At 39.7% G+C, this 23,013-nt stretch overlaps 1 protein-coding gene across 2 annotated transcripts in view; it reads left to right on the top strand.

Annotated features, from left to right (window-relative positions):
• The window catches only part of efhb (EF-hand domain family, member B), a 51,219-nt gene extending 33,447 nt beyond the window's left edge, over positions 1 to 17,772 (top strand). For both annotated transcript variants that reach the window (XM_060825515.1, XM_060825514.1), the window contains 5 exons: positions 776 to 930; positions 4,702 to 4,909; positions 4,990 to 5,169; positions 10,071 to 10,252; positions 17,349 to 17,772. In XM_060825515.1, coding sequence (XP_060681498.1) covers positions 776 to 930; positions 4,702 to 4,909; positions 4,990 to 5,169; positions 10,071 to 10,252; positions 17,349 to 17,510 — 887 coding nt within the window. In that variant the 3' untranslated portion in view covers positions 17,511 to 17,772. The remainder of the gene's footprint in view (positions 1 to 775; positions 931 to 4,701; positions 4,910 to 4,989; positions 5,170 to 10,070; positions 10,253 to 17,348) is intronic.
• Positions 17,773 to 23,013: the final 5,241 nt, after the last annotated feature.

The raw sequence follows: 23,013 nt of genomic DNA, 5'->3' as shown, positions 1-23,013 counted from the left end.
AATAGGAAGGGTTCAGAGGGATATGGGCCAAATGCTGGCAAAATGGGACTAGATTAACTTAGGATATCTGGTCGTCATGGACAAGTTGGAGTAATGGGTCTGTTTCTGTGTTGTAAAGCTCCATGACACTGTGTCTGTATGTAGGTGACATAGTGGCTCAGCACTTTGCACTGCTGCCCTACAGCGCCAGGGACCCAAGTTTGATTCCAGACTTGGGTGACTGTCAGTGTAGAGTTTGCATGTTCTCATGTCTGCGTGGGATTCCTCTGGGTACTCCAGTTTCCTCCTATAGTCCAGAGCTGTGCAGATTGGGTGGATTGGATATGCTAAATTACCCATAGTGTCCAGGGATGTGTGGGTAAATGCAGGATATGGGGTTAGGGTGGGATGTTCTTCAGACAATCAATGTGGACTCAATGGGCCAATTGGTCTCCTTCCACACTTTAGGGATTCTATGATGGAAAGGAAACACAATTAATATGCTAAGTTATTAGAAAATGAAAAGTGGATTGCATTTTTGACCATGAGACATGGTGTGGGATAAAAGCCTTACATGGATACAGAGACTAAAATCAGGTGGGAATAGTCGGAAGCACATAGTTATATATTTGACAGTGCGAGCTGTAAAACCAAGACAGAATCATGTGAATTTCACCTTGATGTATCAATGAATTCTGAATGCCACACATTCACAGAATTTTATTGTTGTCAATTTTGCGGGTATTCAAAATTCTTTTAACCTTGGCCTCATCTCAATGAAGGCATTATTTTTTAGGTGTTGGGGACCTTATTTACTACAGAAATCCTGCCACCTTCCTCCGAGGGAATGATAGGGATCAGGGTATCTTCAATACACTCCGCCAGCATTTGATGAAAGCTAACTACCACAATTTCAAATCACTTCTTGAAGCTTTTCGACATTACGACAAGGTAAATTATTTAGTACTATTGTTATTCTGAAGCTATGGCTGAGATTTTACATTTCTTTTGTCTAAATATCGGGACAGCACCTTTAAAAGTGTGATATCCCCTTTGCCTAGTGGCAAGAGAATCCATTAGACTAAGTGCCAGTCAGATACTTAAGTCGTGTCCTGGCAGACATCTTGGCCAATCAGGTTCGCAGATAGTGATTACCTGCCCCGCTTGAAGCTGCCAGCCAACCACAGGCCAGCAGACTCTGTGAACAGCAGTGCCATGTGGAAGGCCGCAGCTACTGGCTTAACAGCAAACAGAACTAAAGTCAGGACTCACAGGGAGGGTATGATGTTCTTAAGGATGGGGAACCACATGAGAGGAGGTAGGGAGAGAGGGAGGCCAAGGGATTGATGTGGTTTCCAGCAGCCACCTTTCAAGACCTCATTTGTGATGCTTATTGCCCCCAGACCGGAGTAACTCAAGATCTGGACCCACCATTCAGCAAACTGCCCTGTTTAACATTTCAGGAAGGCTGCTACTTTTTTCACTATTGGGAACAAAGTTGATCAGATTGGTGGCAGATTGAGGCTTTTCAGTGATTTACCAGGAATGGCCTTAGTTGGTGCCAGGTTGGCAATGTTGACCATGGACCTTCCTGTCCAGAATTTGATTGTTAAGGTAGTGAGGTGGGCATGAGTATCACATTGATGCCTGCCAGCTTGATTAATTTTAAAAATTCATTTGTGGGAATTAGGATCCTTAGTTGGCCAGCATTGATAGCCCATCTCTCTTTTCCCTTGAGAAAATGGTGGTGAGCTGCCTTCTTGAATCACTGCAGTCCACTTGCTGTGGGTTGATCCACAATGCCAGTAGGGAGGGAATTCTAGGATTTTATCCCAATGATTGTGAAGCAACGACAGTATGTTTCCGTGATCTACCTTTGTCTTCAAAATACTTAAAGATTCTTTGTAGACTGCCTTTTGAGGAAGAGAATACCAAAGACTCTCAATGCTCTGAGAAAGGAAAAAAAGACTTTCTCCATCTTTGTCTTAAATGGGTGACAACTTGGAATCCAAACAGTTTTGCCTACTGCTGTAATGCCCAGAGATGCCAGGAAATGGCCAAGTCCAATGCTGGCAGTCCTCAAACCTGCAATGGAACTTAACTACAATAGAAAAACACCCTTTCAAATTGAAGAATCATTTTTACTTAACTTTTAAATTCCTCTCTTCTCCAAATAATGCCCCAGACACCAGGCAGCTGCTGAAGTCTATCCACGTTTCCTAAAATTAATAACACTTAATGGATACAGGCTCTTTCATGAGCCACAGTGATTTATATCAGGTCCTTAATAGGAGCAACCCTACTTCCTTCCCTGTCCTGAGAAAAAATGGGAGAAGAAGGAAATGGAGGCTGGTCTTCCAGCCAGATAGCTGAGCCAACTGTTTGGCTTGGTCTCACCGACAAGGAAAATCCAGCAGCTAGTATTCAGTCTTTTGCAGCGTTTTCTCTTTCGGATCTTTCACGGCATGTGGCTGTTGCTGGAATGACCAGAAATTGTTTAACTTTAAATGACTTTGAACTGATTGACTTGCTAGACCATTGCAGAGGATAGTTAAGAGTTAATGACTTTACTGTGGATCTGGTGTCACATGTAGGCCAAAGGTAAAGGTGGCAGATTCCTTTTTCATCTTAGTTATCTGGGTGGGACAATTTGTGATATTTTTGTCATTGGAACCATTACTGAATCAAGCTTTATATTCCAGAATTATGAATCAAATTTAAATTCCATAAGCTGCCTTGCTAGGATATGATCACATCTCCATAGAACATAAGCTTGGGTCTCTTATTAATCTACTGACATTCCCACTACATTAACATTCTTTCCCCCTCCCTTTGTCTGATTATAGTAAGCAATATATTTCATTTTCATTTTTCTTGTTTACTGTTATGGTCAAGATTACTTAAGTAGGGTAACTAGAACAATATATTATTTTACAGCCAATAGTTTTGAGGACAGGCTTTGAGTTAGAGCTACTTGAATAGAATCTGGCATAAAGGGGATATGATGAGGGAATTGGATGGATTATTCGATATGGATGCGGTGGACATACATAGTGAGAACTAGAGAGGTGCATAAAATCTAAAGACAGAAAGCTAGGTCACATGCTTGTACATATAACTCTTTGCAGGGAATCAGAGTTATCTTGACCAGCTGACCTCAACATTCAGTACTTTGGAAGAAAACTTGACAAGTTCCAGAGAGAGAGAAGATTTCTAACTCATGGAACATAAACTGGTAGTTATTTGATTTTGAAGCATAACTTACCCGTGATTAGTTTGATTGTCTTGGGGTTGGAGACAAATTCCCTGGAATGTCTTTTGAATTATTGCAATTCCTTTCTCTTTTCTGAATGAGATCTTTGTTTTTATTCCCTTTGACTCCTGAGACATGTTTGTGGTAAATAACATTGTACCATTTCCTGAATAAAGCAGGCCTTATGGTCACTTTTTGCCCTTGTTACATGTATGTGAAAGCTTGTGTACTGTGTTTATTTCCTCTTTTGCTGTGTGTTGACAGCCTGAGTTTGCACCATGTTACTTCTTAGTATAATCTGCCACTGATTCTAAGTGATTTGTTGTGCCAGAAGTTTGCATTCTGGCTGGCAACATGCTTTGACTGGCAACCATCCAGAATTCTGGTGTTCACAATTTCCTTTGAATATATAATGCATGTCCTTACATATGAGCCAGTTATGTGCAGGCCTGTGATGTCTGACTGTGCTGTCAAATTTTGGAGTTTGGAGCTCCTGCTTTATAAATTTGCTTTTCCTTACCCTGCAACTTGAATTCTATAGTCATGTTGGTCAATGAAGCCTCTGTATTTTGTTGTTTTCTCTTTGTGGTTCATAGCTAAATAGCTGGCTGGCACCAATGTGAGAGAAATAGCTTCTTAGGCCGACATTGAGGTCAGAAAAATCCAAGAAGTGTAACCATTTAAATTCAGTTTCTGAGCTTCACTAGTGATGAAAAGCTGTTTGTAAATGCTACCCAACTCCCAGCAATTTCCCTCTACCCCCACACCTCCAAACTCACCTGGAGTTCTTGCCCATTAAACTGAATGGATAAAAAATCATACCATTTGGACTCTTGAATACCTCTACATGTAAGTTGTGATATTAAGTTGAACCAATATTTCAGGCTTATTTCTTGGGTCTGAAAAATTATGATTAGCATATGAGTTGTTCCCTCTTCTGAGCCATGATTCACGTTCACAATTAAGCTCCATTTTTCGTCACCAAAATGCATGTTACTTACTGCTACTTTGTAATCAGATGGAAGGAATCAAGCAAATGATAATGGCAAGATATTGCAAAGCTACATGGGAATCTAAGACACTCATTTTCAGTGCAAACCCCATGTCAAAATGATGACTACTCATATCAATGCTGACTCATACTCAATGTATAATTAATCCCTGTTTTTGAAGGGAATTTTTGAGGCTTAGAGTATTGATTTCTAAATTGCCACATGCAATAAGCCTTTAGAATGGTCAGGAACATAATGTTGCAAAATTAAGTGAAAATATTCAGGCGTTGTTACTTGTAGTTATTTTTAGTGATTCATTTTTAACCCGTGAGTAGTGCATATGAACATCTTAACATTAATGTAGTCAGATATTGAGCAGAATAATCCAGATAACTTGTACTGCCTTTGGTTAGAAAAAATAAGGTACACCATTTTAGAACACTGATATTTTATTTTGTTTTCTGTGTTTTTGTCCAGAACGGTGATGGAAAAATTGACCACGAAGAACTACGAGATGTCTGCATACAGTTTAACTTAAATTTAGACCCCAAATTGATTGACCAATTAATTGAATACTGTGATACTGAAGGGAAAGGAACTATTAACTTCTTGGAGTTTGCAAATTTTCTGAATTGGAAAGATAAAATGCCTTTGGGAGAAATTGAACAAAAGATTATTACAAAAGGTACAAGAGTTTTGAGCTGGTTGATTATTGTTTTAACAATCTTATGCCTGTTCAGTAAACAGAAATGACTTTTCCATCAGGAAACGTGCCAACTGAAGAAGGCAGTGGGCTGGTCGCATCTGAAGATATTATCCCATTAGATATTGGAAGCTCGGCCAAGACGCTCAGAACTATAACTAGAAAGGAAGATAGGTCTAATGGACATTATTGGAAAATGTCGTCATTGATCAATGGAGTTGTAGGGAGTTATTCACCATCTGGTAAGTAGCTATACTTAAGTTTGTTTTCCATTTATTTTATAAATGTGGTCAATTCTGCTTTTCTATGAAATATATGATTTCATGGTTTGATGATTACTTATTGAACATGTGAATTTGTATTATGTGTAATCTGTATTTTGGGATAGAAATTTGTCTTGGACATTAGCGTAAATATGTGCAGCATTGGATTGGCAGTCCACAATATGTAGTAGCTGATATTTAGTCGCGTTAAATTTTACATACTGTAGAGCAGCCAATCTAATATCACTCATTCTGCACCATCACCTGATATGAAATTCAACCCCTCAAAATAGACATTTTAGTTCATGTAGCTAAAGGTTAACTAGGTATTAGATATTACACCTATAATTTAGCAATTTAATCGATATTGTTATAATCCAGAAAGTCAGTTGGTGAGGATAGAGCTAGAGCTAGTGTTAATCCTTACATTTATTTGCAGAGTTACACATTGCAAGTATATATTTTCCAAATTAATTCCATGCTTCCAGTCTGGGCCAAATTTAATTTTTGTTTGTGGCGAAATGTAAATTTTATTGAGTTTCATGGAGAGTTTCTCTTTGCAAGGCATAGTGAGTTCTCTTGCTACATCTTACCAAACTTGCATCATTAACTACTGACCTACCTCACCCATCTATGTGATACATGCCTCCGATTATAGTCTGATTCTACCACTTGCTGTGTCAGAACAGCTCACTACTGCTGGGAAAACCTGGAATAGACTAGCATTCCTGGGAGCAGCACATCTTTAAAAGGCTGTTGTGCCCCTGGACTAAAACTATTAGTCCAGAGAAGTCCTGCATGGTTCCTGACATTTACCCTGGATGAGGCAGTGAAAGGAAAATTGATGCCTTGTTTTGTGGGCAGGACCTGGAGGTCCTGGTGAATAGACAGGCACAGAAACAGGCTGTTTTTCTCCCTTAGGATCAGCAGAGACAACCTCAACATCAGGCCATATCAGCCTGGTTTAAGCATGCTACCAGGGAAATGCAGTATTAGCCATGTGGAGGAACACATAGTAGTGTGGGAAGACGGTGGATGACCTTCTTCACTCTGCCGGTGTAAATGCCACTGCCTTCTCTCTGCTACTTCACACTCAGTGAGTTTTAAGAAGATTTGTAGCTTAGGTTGAGGTTCTGGATGTATGTTGGCTCACAGAGTTGGATGGTTCATTTTCAGAGGTTTCGTCACCATACCCGGTAACATCATCAATGAGTCTCCGGTGAAGCACTAGTGTTAGTGATCTGCTTTCTATTTATGTGTTTTGGTTTGCTTGGGTTTGTGACATAATTCCCTGTGGTGGTGTAATTTCCTGTTCTTTTTCTCAGATGTCTTTGATATAGGGATGCAAACACATTGACTTCATTACCATTTATCACCCTCTGAGAGAAAGAACAGGAAATGACATTACCACAGGAAATGACGTCACCAACCCAAGGAAACCTAAACACATAAATAGAAAGCGGGTCATCAACACCAGTGCTTCACTACAGGCTCACTGATGATGTTACATAGTATGGTGATGAAACATCTGAAAATGAACCTTCCAGCTCAGCGAGGAAACTTACATCCAGAAATTCACACTCACTCTGTCTCTGCCACTGCATCCTCCTCCCAACAGGCTCACACTCTGTCACTGTTGCCTTCAATATTTCTCCTGACTCACTCTGTCCACTGCCAACTCTCCGCCATCACTAACTTTGTATATCCACTGCATTGCCTACTCACTTACTTGGGACACCTCCCCATCTGCACCAAAAGTAATACCTGTGCCTCCCACTTTCATTTCTCTTAATACCTCCCTCTTACTTTACAACAGGGCAGAAAGAATCAAGATATGACGGTTTGCTGCTCGGCAATTAGTGTCTCACTCCTTATGAGGAGAGACTCCAAACTCTGGACATTCCAAGCCAGTGACTCACCATGGACTGCTATCAGAGACTGCCTTTGACTTCATGGGCCAGGACCCCTGAAGGAAGGCTATCTTGGTCAACTTGACTGAAGACTGCTGACAACTAAAACATGCTTTCTGGCTTTGTGTTGACACTAAACTGCACAGCCAACAGCACTGCTGTGGGCAGTGGCTGAGGACCAAGGTTGAAAATAACAAGGCAAGGATATTGTGAACATCCAGATAGTAAGTGCTAAGACGGCAAGCATACAGGCTGGAGATGTAGCCTGATCCAGTCCATAACTGGATGCATATCCCTGAGTGCAGTGGATCCTTGTTGCAATATTGTAATGATAGTTGGCAATGTGCACTGAGGTCTGGAAATAAGGAGGTATCCTATAGTAGATCAGAGATGTGTCATAAGGGTTCTTGGAGGCTGGTGTGAGATATTGTGTTATGTTATAGGCTATCTTTATTAACTCACTCACCAGCTCGCTACATTCATTCATGCCAGGCTCCCCTTCATTTATTCATAACCCTTTACTAACCCGTTATTTACTATAACATGGTTTCATTCATGCTTTCATAAAACCGCGATTTTGTCGTATCCAAATTTAAAAACAACCCTTTCAAACCCATTACTGCATTTCCACACCTTATCAGCATACAGAACAAAACCATCCCCATCAAGTCTAAATACCTTTTAACTGAGCCATTATTCTTTAAGAAACTAACTGACAATTCAGTGCTTGGACAGATGTCATAGTGGCTGACAATACCGTTAAAACAGGGTGTCTGTCAGTCTCACTGCAGGAGATGGAGGTGAAGTCCCCTGGAAATTCCATGTTTTTTTTATCCAACTAGTTTACTCTTCCAAAATTTCCATTTGTTTCCTGCGAGTGATTTTGGACTTAATAATTTGCAGCCTTACCTTAACAGGAATGCATCCAACTCTTTTTCAGAACCATTGCATTCCATTCCTGTATCATCACTGGCAATTTGGTCCTCAATTCTTTCACAAAACCATTTTCTAAAAATTTACTTTCTTGTAATACATTGGCCCACAATTCTCAAATCTAGTTTGTGAATGTTTCCGGGTCCAAATTCTGCACATCCATTAAAAATGCCGGCATAGTGGCACAAAGGTTAGCACTGCTGCCTCACAGCGCCAGGGAATTGGGTTCAAATCTAGCCTCGGGCCACTGTCTGTGTAGACATTGCACGTTCTCACTGTGTCTGCGTGGGTTTCCTCTGGGTGCTCTGGTTTCCTCCTGCAATCCAAAGATGTGCAGGTTAGGTGAATTGGTTGTGCTAAATTGCCCATAGTTTTTAGGAATATATAGGTTAGGTGCATGAGTCAGGGGTAAATGTAAGGAAATGGGTCTGGGTGGATATTGTTTGGAGGGTCGGTGTGGATTTGTTGAGCTGAAGGACCTGTTTCAACACTGTAGGAATTCTAATTCTAAAAAGAAGTTTCATCGTTATCCTCTGATGTACCTGAGGGAATAGATTCCATCTGTTAATTTTAATGGATGGTATATTGTGGGGCTAACTTGGTGGATTTCTGATTTATACTGTCATGGGTATGAAGCTCAGTGCAGGATGCGATGAAGGCGAAAATGTATCCAAAAAGACTAATGAAAATTAAGAAAGTAGGGAATATTTTAAATAATGCTAAAAAAGGAGAAGCTACAGTTAAGAATCAAATCCTTTCAGTTCTTTGAAAAATAATTCCATGTAATATTTCTAGTTACGATTAATACTTTTTTTAGTTTGAACTGCTTCATCATAGAGATACAAGAAGCTAACGTTTCTGCTTGACTAAAAACAGAAAATGTTCGAAATACCCAGCTGTCTAACAGTGCTTATGAGAGAGAGTCAAGAACAAATGTTTTAGGTCAACAGGTCAAGCACCTTCAGAATTACTGCTGAAATCTTGAGCATTTTCTGTTTTCATTTTAAATTTCCAGTATTTGAAATATTTTCCTTTTATTAAAGCTTTTGTTTGATTTTTCTTGTCTATAGCTGCAATATTATGAATAACTGAGAACAGCTGAAAAACTGAATGTTGCAGCTGTACAAAACTTACATTAGGCCACAAATGAAATATTGTGTGCCATTGTGCTTGCCTCACTGTAGAAAGGATGTGGAAGATTTGGAGAGAGTCCAAAAGTGGTTTACCAGAATGTTACCTGGATTGCAGTATATTAGCTATAAGCAGAGATTGGAGAAACTTTAATAGTTTTCAAATAATGGTAGGGCTGAGAGGTTAATAAAATAATAAGGGACATGGATAGGATAAATAGCCAAATCCAAAAATAGGGGGCATAGTTGAAGTGAGAGGGGAAAGATTTAAAAGGGAGCTAAGGAGCAACATTTTCACACAAAGGGTGGTGCGTGTATGGAATGAGCTGCCAGAGGAAGTGGAGTCGGTACAATTACAACATTTAACTAGCATCTGGATGGGCATATGAATAAGAAGGGTTTAGAGGAATATGGACCAAATGCTGGTAAATGGGACTAGATTAATTTAGGATATTTGGACAGCATGGATGAGTTGGACAGAAAGGTCTGGTTCCATGCTGTACATCTCCATGACTCGATGATTCGAGGTGCCTGGAACATGCTGCCAGGGGAGGTGAAGAAGCAACTATAATAGCAATGTTTAAGAGGCATTTAGACAGGCTCATGATCAAGCAGAGCATAGAGGGTACAAGCCATGTGCAATCAGGTGGGATTAGTTTAGAATGGCGTCATGGTTGGCACAGACATGGTGAGGTTGGCACAGACATGGTGAGCGAAGAATCTGTTCCTGTGCTGTATTGTTCTATGGTCTGTGAAAGTTATAAACTTATATCCAATAACCATATTGTGGAGAAATGAATTACTATTCCTTTTGATGATATTGCTTAGAAAGTGTGGATCTATTATTTAAATATGGGTTTGTTTAAAATTTCTTTGATGTGATAATCAAATGTTTTATTCTGGACAGATTATCAAACCTATGGTGTACCTACAATACGTACTGATTTGGCAGCCCCTCGCTTTCGTCGTATCAGTGATACAACTAACTATGGTGATGAAGCAACTGCTTCTGCCTTGCTAAATCCTTCCGTGTTTGCTCAGAGGGAGGTTTTCGAGAAGGATATGTTCATGGATAGATCCAAGGAAGAGGTAAATCATTGACAATGATCTTTTAACTCTCTCTACCTAGTTCAAGGGCAAAACGTAAATAAAGGAAGTTTTGAATAATTTTCTGCATTGATCAGAAATTAAAGAGATGGCTATATTTAGAGAAAACTGTGGATGCTGGAGAGCTGAAACAAACAAAAACCGAAATTGGTGAAGAAACCCAGCAGGTTTGGCATCGTCTGTTGAGAGAAAATTGAGTCCTGTTGACCCTTTTTCAGTACTATATTCAGATGCTATCCTGTCTAATAGCAAGCAAATTCAAAGTGAGCAGAGACAAAATCTGAATAGGATATCTACAAGTGAGTAGATTTTATGAATCTTATGCCATTAGAATGAAGCTCCACTATGTGGAATGCATGTCAGGAATTTGATAGAGCATTTCGAAATAATGCTGTGATTGCAGCATTTGATAAGGCCATAAAACAATTGTGATGCACCATTAACCTGGTCCATTCCTTCTGATGCAGCTGGTGTGCGAACTTTGCACTGTTTACTTATTTAACTAGTAATAGTGTATACCTGCACTATTTGTTCTGTTGGTAACTGCATGCCAGGAGCAGGAAGCATCACTTAAAGTCAGCCTGCACCTCTTAAATGGGAAGCACGTTCTGACTGGAGCAGATGTGGGAAATGGTTGCAGAAGAGAATTTGAGCAAGAAGAATGCTGAATTATGGCACAACATGGCAGAATGCAAGCTTCAAGACTTTCCTTTTGAAGCCTCGTTGGAGGAGGTGCTGAGCGAGAGCAAGGTTGTATACATACTTAGGATCAGGAAGCCCTTTAGACAAACTCTCATAGGGCATTGGGAACAGTAAGTTATCAATTCAAGGAAAGTAGCCATGATCTAATGTCATATGAAATTCAGTGACCTCAGACAGGACAGTAAATGTTTCTTCAAATATCACTTTCCATCTGCTATACCACAAGCCTTATAGGCAGCTCAATGCACCATAACCCTCATCGTTTACCCCCAAAATTTCAATCAATCAATATTCTTATCTGGAATTCATTGCTTGACCTCACCCTTAAAACCCAGCATTGCTGTAAGCCCCATAACCTCCCCCATTGATGATCAGCAGCACTCTACCAGGCAGATAGTGATAGTATTGTGTAGAGAAGTCCACCAGGTAAACGCCAGGAAATCAAAGTAAGAGAATATACAGGATGAGTACTTTACGACTGTCTATGCCATGGCATGATTTCATTCATAAATCTGGTTTGAAGTGTATCTTCTGTGGAGCTTTGTGGAAATGGCACAGTGAAGGTGAGTTAGAGAGGGGAAGCAAAGTGTGAGACTGTTGGTTAACCAGGAATTGAATTTGTATTCACTCACATCTCTCTTAGACTCACAGAATTAGAAAATATGGAAACAAACCCTTTGGTCCAGGTCATCCATGCTGACCAGATATCCTAAATTTAATCTAGTTCCATTTGCCAGCAGTTGACCCATATTCTTTTAACCCCTTCCTATTTATGTACCCATCCAGATGCCTTTTAAATGTTGTAATTGTGCCAGCCTCTACCATGACTTCTGGCAACCCATTCCATACACGCACCACTTTCTGCATGAAAATGTTGCCCATTAGATCCCGTGCATGGGCGGCACGGTGGCACAGTGGTTAGCACTGCTGCCTCACAGCGCCAGAGACCCGGGTTCAATTCCCGCCTCAGGTGACTGACTGTGTGGAGTTTGCACGTTCTCTCCGTGTCTGCGTGGGTTTCCTCCGGGTGCTCCGGTTTTCTCCCACAGTCCAAAGATGTGCGGGTTGCGCTTGGGCGGGTAGGTGTGGACTTGTTGGGCTGAAGGGCCTGTTTCCACACTGTAAGTAATCTAATCTAATCCTTTTTATGTCTTTCCCCTCTCACTTTAAACCCATGCTCACTAGTTTTGGATTCCCCTACACTGGGGAAAAAAAAACACTTGGCAATTCACCCTATCCATGCCCCTCATGACTTTGTAAACCTAGATGAAGCCACCCCTCATCCTGACACTACACGGAAAATAGCCATAGCCTATTCAGCCTCTCCCTTTAATTCAAACACTCTGACCTCAGTAAAATCCTTCTAAATCTTTTCTGCACCCTTTCAAGTTGAACAACATCCTTCCTATACCATGGAGACCAGAAATGAATTCAGTATTCCAAAAGTGGCTTCACCAATGTCCTGTAAGCTGCAACATGATGTCCCAACTCTGATACTCAATATCAGTAAAGACCAGTAAAGACCAGTGTACCAGACACCTTCGCGATCCTGTATACCTGTGATTCCGTCTTCAAGGAGTTTACGAACCTGCATGTCAAGGTTTCTTTGTTTGGCAGTATGCCCCAGGGCCCCACCATTATGTGTATAAGTCCTGTCCTGGTTTGTCTTTACAAAACGCAACACCTCACATTTATCAAAAGTAAACTCCACATGCCCTTTCTCGGCCCATTGACACATGAGATCATGGTCCTGTTGTAATCTAGGATAACCTTCTTCAATGACTATCACACCACCAATTGCGGTGTAATCTGCAAACCTACTAACCGTTCCTCCTATGTTCACATCCAAATCATTTACAATATTGACATAAAGCAGTGGAGCCAGCAACGATCCTTGCAACACACCGTTGGTCATAGGCCTCCACTACAAAAACAGCCCTCCATCACCACATCATCAGGCTGGTCAGAAAGTGTTTATTTTTTCCTTCTGTCCCTTAACATTTCTTCATCCTCCTGTCCTCTCTTCTCCCCAGTTCCTCACTTGATAGCCAAGTAGCTATTGACAAGAGCTGTGTCCTTATGATGGTGAGGTTATGTATACCATGTAATGTACCAAGATGGATCTTGACACGAGTTCTGCTAATTACTGCAGCACTTCCCACTGTTGTCCAAGCAGAAGAAGCATTGTTGAGGCACTTCAGTTGCCTCCTTTTCTCACTTTGTGCAGCAGTATGAGACCCGGGTTTTCTTCACTTATATGCATTTACATGGGATTATGTACGAGAATCATGAACCATGTGGTCAGTGGATAGTCCTTGTCACCCATTAGCTGCCCTGTGGTGTGTCATGCTGGTGAAACTAGAGAAGTGAACTTCTATAGGGTGAAGACTTTGGCAAATGACATATTACTCTTAATTGCAAGAGAAATCAACATAAGAAAGTAAGGAAGTATGGGGCGATAATGATATCACATTTTCAAGTACAGTGTCTGCTGTGCTCTCTGATTATTTGTCTTTGACATGAGTATAGCAAAAGTTCACAAGATTGATTCACAACAGGACTGGCCTATGAGGAGAGATTAAAATGGGTAGAAGACTGAGGTCGTTTCCCTTGCTTATTGAAACTGGAATAGAAAGGCTTGCCCTCCGGATACTGGTCTAATGAGTTTCAGTCATTCTCCATTACAATGTCAGTAAAAAGTACTTCCCAGATATTGCTGATGATATGGGCTTTTTCCATATACTGATGTTTATTGGTGAGAAAACTTCCTGTGATCCAACCATGGGGAGTCTTCCAAGAGCTCTGCAAAATTAAACATGGGAAGTCCAGATGGAGTTCCAGCCAAGCTGATCCAAGCTTCAGCCTACATTGTACAATATTTTGAAAACTTAATTTGCTGAGGGTGTAGTTCAATGTAAATGGAAGTAAATATTAATTTTCCCATGGACCTATTTATGTTGAATACAGAAGGCAGCATGTTCACCTTATACAGTGAGTGGCCGTTAACTGTCCCTCACTGTTTCCTATGATAGGAGAATTCAGAATAAAAGGCACAAGTTTTAACTTAGCATTGAAATCAGTAAGCAATTCTTATCAACAAAAATAAAACAAACAAGTTGGGAGCAGAAATAGGCCATTTGGCCCCTTGAACCTGCTCCACTATTCAGTCAGTTTATGGATGATTGGTTTGTGTTTTTAATTCCATATTCCCCTAATAATCTTTATTTCTTGTACAGTTTTCATTCATAAAAAGAAGTACCTTTCTCTGTCCACTCAGTACAATATTGAAACCGTTCAGTGTTTTATGTACTTCAATAAGGGGAGGTGATGGCCTAGTGGTACTATCACTGGACTGTTAATCCAGAGACCAAGGAAATGGTCTGGGGATCTGGGTTTGAATCCTGCCATGGCAGATGGTGGAATATGAATTGAATAAAAATCTGGAATTAAGAGTCTAATGATGACTAAAATGTATCTGGTTCATTAATACCATTCCTGCCTGGTCTGGTCCACATGTAACTCAAGACCCACAGAAATGTGGGTTACTCTTAACTGGCCTGTGGACAATTAGGGATGGGCAATAAATGCTGGCCTAGCCAGTGATGGCCACATCCTATGAATGAAGAAAAAAAAATCAAGTCAACCCTCACTCTTTGAACTCCAATAGAATCAAACTTAGTTTGTTGTCCAGCTTTCCTCATAAGACAATGCACTCACCTGAGGTATTAATCTATTATAACGTCCACTGATTAGCCTCCAACCACACATAGAATTTGAGACATGGTCTCACTCGTGCCCTATATGACTGAAGTGTAGCGTTAGCCCCACACCATGAGCTTCTGCTTTGTGCAGTAGGCTTTTCAATGGCATCTTTCAAATACCTGCTGGAAAGTCAAGGACAGTACTTCTAGGATTTCAAGGACAGTGTCTTTAGACTCCTATACACATGCCTCTTACTCCTTTAATGAACTTGATTTTCCTTTAAAAAAAAACCATGCTGACTCTTCCAAATTACTTTTGATTGGGTTTTGATACTCTGATTGAGTTTTTCTAAGTGCTCAACTGCAATTTCTTTAATGATCAATTCTAACACATTCCATATGACAACATCAAGTTAATTAGCTTGTAAATTTGTGTTTTCTCCCTCATCTTTCTTGAGTAGAGGTGCTATACTTGCTACTTGCCCATATGTTTGAACATTTGCTGAATCTTGGGAATCTTGGAAAATTAAGTGCAACACATCTACTACCTCATTAGAGATCTTTTAAGTCCCTAGTATGAAAGCCAACAGGTGCAAGCTAACAGACTTGTTAGCTTGCAGATCTATCAGTTTGTTCAGTTGGTCACTTCCAATGTGATTGTAATTTCATCAAGTTCCTCTCTCTCTCTCTCTTTGTCTCTCTCCCTTCTCCCTCTTGATATACAGCTTTTAATAGAATTTTTTGTATCCTCTAAAATTAAAACAGAAGCAAAATATTTGTTCATTTCATTTGCCATCTCTTCATTATCTACTATAAATCCTCTGTAACTGTCTTGAGCAGGCAGACACTCATTTTACATACTCTTTTCCTCTTTTAAACACCTTTGGAAAGTCTTGCTATCCATATGACTGTCTCCATGTACGAAGCATCCATGAGGCATTCCCCCTCCCTGATGTGTTGCAGTTTCGGCTTCCTATTCTTAAGCTCATAAACTTGAACTGCAAACACTTCCAACAGACATGTGTGTCCTGGATCAATTCAATTATTTGTTTCCTTTTTTCTGCATTTTGTTAATCTTAAGACTCGTCCCTCTTCTACTTTAAACCTTCAAAATATAATAGACCTTGAATATTTAGCAGATAAGCAGCAAATGTTTATTATCCCAAAAATTACTTTATTCATAAAGTTTGTTTAAAAAAAATTACAAAATATTTCAACTTGAATTTACCAGAATTTGCAATAATATTCAATTTGTCCGCATGCAGCATGTTTCACTCATTGTGATTCTAATAGACTAAACATTTTACAAAATGTGAGGCAAACAACCTGAGGATGAAAACAATTCACATTGGAAAATACAATAAATGTAAAAGATGTAACAGTTTCTTCTAAATGCTAGATGTGCCCTAAAATGTAATTTCTCACCCTCCTAACTGACACTGACTGTCCCCAGGTCCTCCTTTCATTGTACAAAAAGAGTGGTGTTTAAAAAGCACAGCCGGTCAGGCAGCATCCAAGGATCAGGAGAGTAGACTTTCGAGCGTAAGTTCTTCGTCATTCCTGATGAAGAGCATATGCTCCAAATATCAACTCTCCTGCTCCTCGGATGCTGTCTGACCAGCTGTGTTTTTCCAGCACTACACTTTTCGACTCAAATTGTCGACAATGTTTGGATAATTCAAACATTCTACTGAATGAATATTGCGAATTTCTATTAGTGATCTTCTACAGCACGATTTTTTATTAGCGTTTTTCCATTGCACAAGGTTGCAGAGGAACACAACTATTGCGTTATAGCAGGACAACCTATACAGACAAAGGCTGGTGAAAATCAGAAAAAGTCTCAAAATCAGTGTAGGGTCTTTTTAAAATTGAGCTTGCCATTATTTTTCAGTAACAATTGTAATTTTGTTTGGTATAAAAGTATCTCGATCTAAGTCAGGTAAATTGATGTGCGATTCAGATCAGCCATAACCTGATGAATGTGGTACATGTCTCATAGACATTTACAACACACAAGGAGACCATTTAGCCCATCATGCCCATGCTGGACATCAAATTCTGAATACACTAGTCCCATTTTCCAGCTCTTGACCCATAGCCCTGAAGGCTATGGCAACTTAAGTGAATATCTAAGCATACTTTAAATGACTCAGCCTTGCATTCCAGCAGTCTTACTCCTGTTCTCATGTTTCATTTATGGGAATCAATGTAAAATCTTTATAAACAGTTTCTTAGAAAACAGCACATCTGTCAAATTTAATAAGTTGCTGCTCCATTCTACCGAGTGTACAGTTTACTACAGATTGTACAACTGGATGAATAAGCTTGTAGAAACTTACTGTGATGTTTTATGTCAAATATCTGCTCTTGTTATTGCTATAATTGAGCTTCTACTGAGAGCAGTTCGGTGGATCTGTTGTTGTAAACTACTGATTTCTTGAATTGTTTGATTTCACAATTAGGCTCTCTAAATTATAGAGTGTCTCTCTATTTTGTTGAGTGAATGTCTTATCTAGTTCAAATGCCAATTAGATTTTCTTCTTAATACATCATTACAGATTGTCCAATTTTTAATTATCAGCAAAATGTCAGCTTTCTTTTGCAATCAGTCAATCTAAAAAATGGGCTTGAAAATGCATTGACGTTTCCTATTTCCATTTATATTTTTTCAGATTAAGAGAATATTTTGTAAGGTTGGAGTGAACATATCAAAGGAAACATTTGAAGAGGTCTGGAAGCGTGCTGCCATGAAACATCCGAAAGGAGAAGTTAGTGTGGAGACTTTCCGGAATGTTCTGGATGAGATTCAGACAGCACAATTTCTAACTTGTTGACCAATGAAATTTTTTTTCACAGAATTTCAGGCTTTTTAAATTAAATGTGTGGAGTTTTGGAATTGTGCACACAAGTCTATAAGTCCAAAGAGCTGGTTTAAAGTTATTATTATATCTTTAAACTTGTGAATGGGGTGTAATTTTTAACATCAATCTTTTGGTCATCATATTCCTTAGATAAAAATAAAATACCAAACATTCAAATGAATATATAACATTGTAGCATTTGGAGCATGACTCTCTATGTATTACTTTTATTGTAGTTGGGCATTATGAATATTTGGATATAACAAATTTCATGCAGCTAGTTTAAGGAATACACAAAACATTAATGCTTTACATTCAATTTTGTTTCAAGTATAAAAAAAATTATAAGAATTGTCATAACATTTGAATAATGTGTCTTTGTATCTAATGTCTCAGCTTTTATTAAAACAGACTACATTTTGCAAAGTTTTTCAAAATCCAAAACATTTCAGCTGAGAATTCACTGCATGGCATTTCAATTTAAACTTGCTCAAGCATCAACTAATTTTAAGAATATGCTGTTTCTTCACAACAATAAAAGAAAAAAAACATGTTTCACAGGTGTTATCATGATCATTGCCTTTGAAAGTTGGAAGACCTGTGAATATCTCATAGAAAGTGAATGAATGATGACTGATTCGGAAATGCTGATGGAAGTTCAACACTCTTGTAATGAATACTAAACTGTCTGACCATATGCTTTTGGTGACAACTAAGGACTTTTTACAGAATCTCTAATTTGGCAAAAATAATGCAATAGCTGTTAAACAATTAGTCGTTTAAATGGCATGCACTCTCTCAGTTGGGACACTGGTTCAATGGATGAAAAATCATCTGGTTCATCCTCAGAGCCCTGGAAATGCACTCCTCAAACTGTTGTGAGCTTGGAGTTGTGACTTGTACAACTGGTTTCAGATCTTCTTAGTGAAGACCAAATGTCTTGCACATTGTTTCTCACTGTCCCAAATGAGCGAATTGCTCCCATTACATCCTGGCTGGATATGACCACCTGTTAAAAGCGCTTCTCTCCCTGTTCCTCCACCCAAGCAGAATGCTTGTCTTGTCCCTTGTGGCTTCTGCTTATTGTCCTGATCATGCTCTATCCTCAGGAAAGTCTGGTGATGCAACTATATCTGGGAGTGCCAGCTTTTGCAAATGTCTATACCCTGCAAATACACTATCAACAGTTTTACTGCATCTCAATCCCCAACAGGAAATCAAGGTTTGCAACCCACCTACCAAGTCAAGCTACACATCACAATAATCAGTCTTTTGGGCTCCATAAAATCCTGTGCCCCTCACCACCCACCACCATTGATTGTGGAGGAGAATACTTCTTGTCACTGCAATTGTACACACATTTTGCATAAGTGTTCATTTCTTACAGACTCTTTCCAAAATCGAGACATTATTTAACATAGATGAACGGTCTTGAAAAGAACCACTGAACTGAATCTTGCATTTTTCAGACTGTGTGTAGTGTCCTTGCAGCAGCCTTTCAATGCTTATTGCCGTTACACCTTGCAATGCAAGCCCATGTTTCCAAAGTGGATCAGACTGTTACCATGATGGCCAAGAGGGATTAGCAAATGTTGGATGGCGAAGTCCATGGACGAGGGGTGCATGCAGCTGGTTGCTATGGATGGTGCCTTGAGATGCTGTTGAGTACTGATCAACAGGGAGCAACAAGTTGCCAGGTATCTGCCCTGATTTCCCTGATGAGACTGCATGACATTTGGCTTGTTTGGTAAGACAGGAAACTGAACATTAATAAGGCAAGTTTTGGCATTAATGCAGTGTTTAACAAACAATAATGCCCCTTACCTGGCAACTTGTTGCTGTCTAACTCATCTTGCTGCTTGGCAAATGCAAAAAGATCCATTATTGTAACAGACTCATGGACAGCATTTCAGCACATCCCAACATCTATGCATTTTATTTTGCCTTTTCCCCCCCTCTAATGATCAAATGGAGATCCTATCAACTCCTCAGTCAAAACAGAATCAACCTTGATTCTACGAACCCTCACCCATAATCTTTCTCATAGCCACCCACTCTCTACTCTTATTTCCTTTCTTTTACTTTGCATACAATAATTGGGAAAAAAATGAAGGAATGTATCTGATGGTATCAATTTGGCACATCAACAATAGCAGTTACCTGGCATGTCAAGACACAGCCAATTCATAAGTTAATATTGCATGCTCCATAAGTCCAGTATAAAAGCAGTTGGTGCTCATTATCTTTGTAAATATTCTTGGGGCACCAAATTAAAAATTGCTGTGTAAAATGTATGGAAGGTTTAAGATGCCAAATATAATTCACAAAAGTCAGTAATAGAAACATGTTGTTCAACAAAAAAAATTCCAAAATGATTAACTGCACTAATTCTTTAATTTTTAATAACCTGTTTCCAGCAGAGGACTGTCCTATTTGTATCCTTCTTCCAGTAGCAAAATGAATATATTTTGATGTGTTAATTTCTTGTAAAAGTTGCATCTGGTAAAGGTTAATCTCTCGATGGAATTCAGGAAAATTTATCTTTTACTTTGATCTTCAACATAAGGTAGTAAGCTTTATAACATCTGCTCAGTAATGAACATAAACTTAATACATTTCTTTGCTACTACAGATCAATTTAAATGTTAATATAATGCATTTGATATTTATTAATATTGTCATACATGTATGTATGCAAATATATGAAGAAAAACATTAAAAATTGTTTGCTAAATATTTCAAATGATCAGACATTGTGAAACAACGTGTGATAATGATACTTTAAATTGAAGTTTCACTGTGTAATTACTTCAGATATCCCCAACTGAATCCCTATTGAATCTATATGTATATTGTTTAAAAAGTCTTACAGTAAATTATTATTGTAGCAAAATTGTTGCTTCAATTAGGACAGGAGATGAGTTGATTTCACTATCTATTAACTGAATGGAGAAGGCTGATTCTCTATTTTAAATGCATTTCTAATTCCTGGAATATTCCAAAATATTTTCAAGATAAGCAATTTGCTATTTAAAAAAAAAGGTAACATTTTGTTGAGAATATGCAATGTGTGTTTCAGTTGTAGCTCATATATAGTCTTGCTTGTGCTCTGTTTATTTTGGTTACTCACCATACTGGTTGTTCAGTATTGTTTGTGTATTCGGCTCAGTTGTTGGCTTGTGATTAAACCCTTGGGATTGTGTCTTGTACAAATATGAGTGATACCTGGCAGAATTGGATGAGATGTCCGACGAGGCCGATTTCAAAATCAGCAGCAAATCCCATCATCTTTTATATTTTTCACAAGTACTGTGGCAAGTGGCCAGTTAAGGAGGATTATTGCTGGTTAAATGCCTTGCTGACAGCCCAACTTGATCTGGAAACCAGAATGAGAACCTGATGGATTCAGCTCATTACTTTCCCCATTCCACTCCCATCTTGCGTTACAACCAAACTGCACGATCCACAGGGGCCAGCTGCATGCATCCCTCATCCACAGACATTGGCATCCATCAAGGCTAACTCATCACAAACATCATGGCATCCCCCCTGGCATACTGATAGATTTGTCTAGAAGCACATACTTGCATTGCAGGGTGCATAATGAAGGACTGCTGCGGGACAGTTTGCCCACATAGACAGGCAACTAGCTAAAGGAATGACCAAACTGCATCTGCAGGCTGTTGACTTGTTCTCTTAGCACTCACTCACCTACCTGGTTGCTCATGGTATTGCCTTGCCATGCCATATCTGTTGCCACAATTGTGCTTCAGTCAAAGGCTGTCACTACTGCTGTTTTGAAGTGCAGTACTGGACAGCCTACAGATCAGTCTGTACAAGGAGAGCACCTTGATGAAAGACACTCAAGTATAGCATGTGCCAGTGAACTGTGGGGCAAACATAGTGTATGTTTATTCAACCAATGGCCATGTCAGAAATTGTTGGAGTCCTATCCTCAGTCCAGCCAACAGGGTGCTGCTGTAGGTCAGGGCATTCTGGTGCTATCATCACAGGCACAAACCACACACATTGCAGGGCTTTGCTATGGTTAGTCTTCTACTTGGGGCACTCACTGTCAGGGGAACTGTCTCAGTACTGGGTGAAAGTGAGGACTGCAGATGCTGGAGATCAGAGTCTAGATTAGAGTGGTGCTGGAAAAGCACAACAGGTCAGGCAGCATCCGAGGAGCAGGAAAATCGACATTTTGGGCAAAAGTCCTTCTTTAGAAATGGTGTGTCAGTATCAGTGTCTCAGTACGGTCTGCAGACTATACATTGCTCAGTCCAGTAGGACCAGAAGCAGCAGTCAGGGGAATTACAACTCATCAGTTGTGTAGTTGCAAACATGTAGTCGGAGGTCTGGATTTTTACATAATCTCTTGCCTTGTTAATCCTCCCAAAATGCATCAGTTCAGACTTCTGGGGATTAATACGCATGTATGTTGGAGACACAACCTTCTAATCCAGGTGCAGCGTGTCTCACTGTATGGAGAAAAGTGCTCAGTCCTCATCCACAGAGTATGTCACCAGTGATAGTTCTGGGATTGAAGGAAGCCTTTTGTTCTTTTTATTCTAATGTTTGGGCCTTTCCGCCAAGAGTCATGGGCCCTACTGCTGAGGGTGACTACGAAGAAGGTAAAAAAGATGCAAAAGGGGCAGGGCTGATGGTGAACCCAGGGGCAGCAGCCCTCTGGAGGGTGAGAAGCATCCAACTCAGCTGCATGGCCTCTCCGATACATATGGTGTGCCGGGGACCCAGTTTTCCAGCCTTGACTCCAATTCCTGAGGCACAGTGCTGATGCAGATTCCATATGACCCACAACTCTGTGAAGTACGCTAGAGTTGAACCTGAAGACTGCAGGAATAGGAAACAATCCTCTCCCAGTATTTGGGAATGCTTCCTTCCAGGGAACAATGGGATTGCTGTGTGGAATTGCTCAGTTGTGCATCCACAAATACATCAGGATAATGACTCATGCCCGGTCATACCAGTTCATTTAGTTTTCCCATGACAAATAGTAGGATTCAGAAACATCGCAAAGCTCCCCCGACTATAGAATAACATTGACTATACAACATGGCACTGAGATGGCTGTATCAGAATACTGACTGAATGGCGAGTGCTTCTGCAAATGGCACAAGATAAGATGGGGCTGGGACTGATGTGGCAGTATAGATAATTAATTTGGCTTGTTTGGTAATACACAGTGAAAGAACACACTTGGACCCATGAAACCTCCAAAAAACTTAATGCAATTTGCAACTAGCCAAAATAACTTGCAAAATTCAGCTTTTGATCTATTTTCAAAAACCCCTTTAAACTTGTATCTAAAGGATGTTTGAACTTGCCTACAGTCAGTGGGCAGTGGAATAATCACAGTAAGAATTAATGTTCTAGGGGCATGAGCTCAAATCCCATCACAGAGCGTGAAATTTGAATTTAATTAATAAATCTAGAGTTTCTAACCCATTTCCGA

The sequence above is a fragment of the Hemiscyllium ocellatum genome, chromosome 5 (genome assembly GCF_020745735.1).
Source record: "Hemiscyllium ocellatum isolate sHemOce1 chromosome 5, sHemOce1.pat.X.cur, whole genome shotgun sequence".
Taxonomy (NCBI): Eukaryota; Metazoa; Chordata; class Chondrichthyes; order Orectolobiformes; family Hemiscylliidae; genus Hemiscyllium; species Hemiscyllium ocellatum.
Note: the sequence above shows the minus strand (reverse complement) of the source record. Positions and strands in the feature narration are given on the sequence as shown.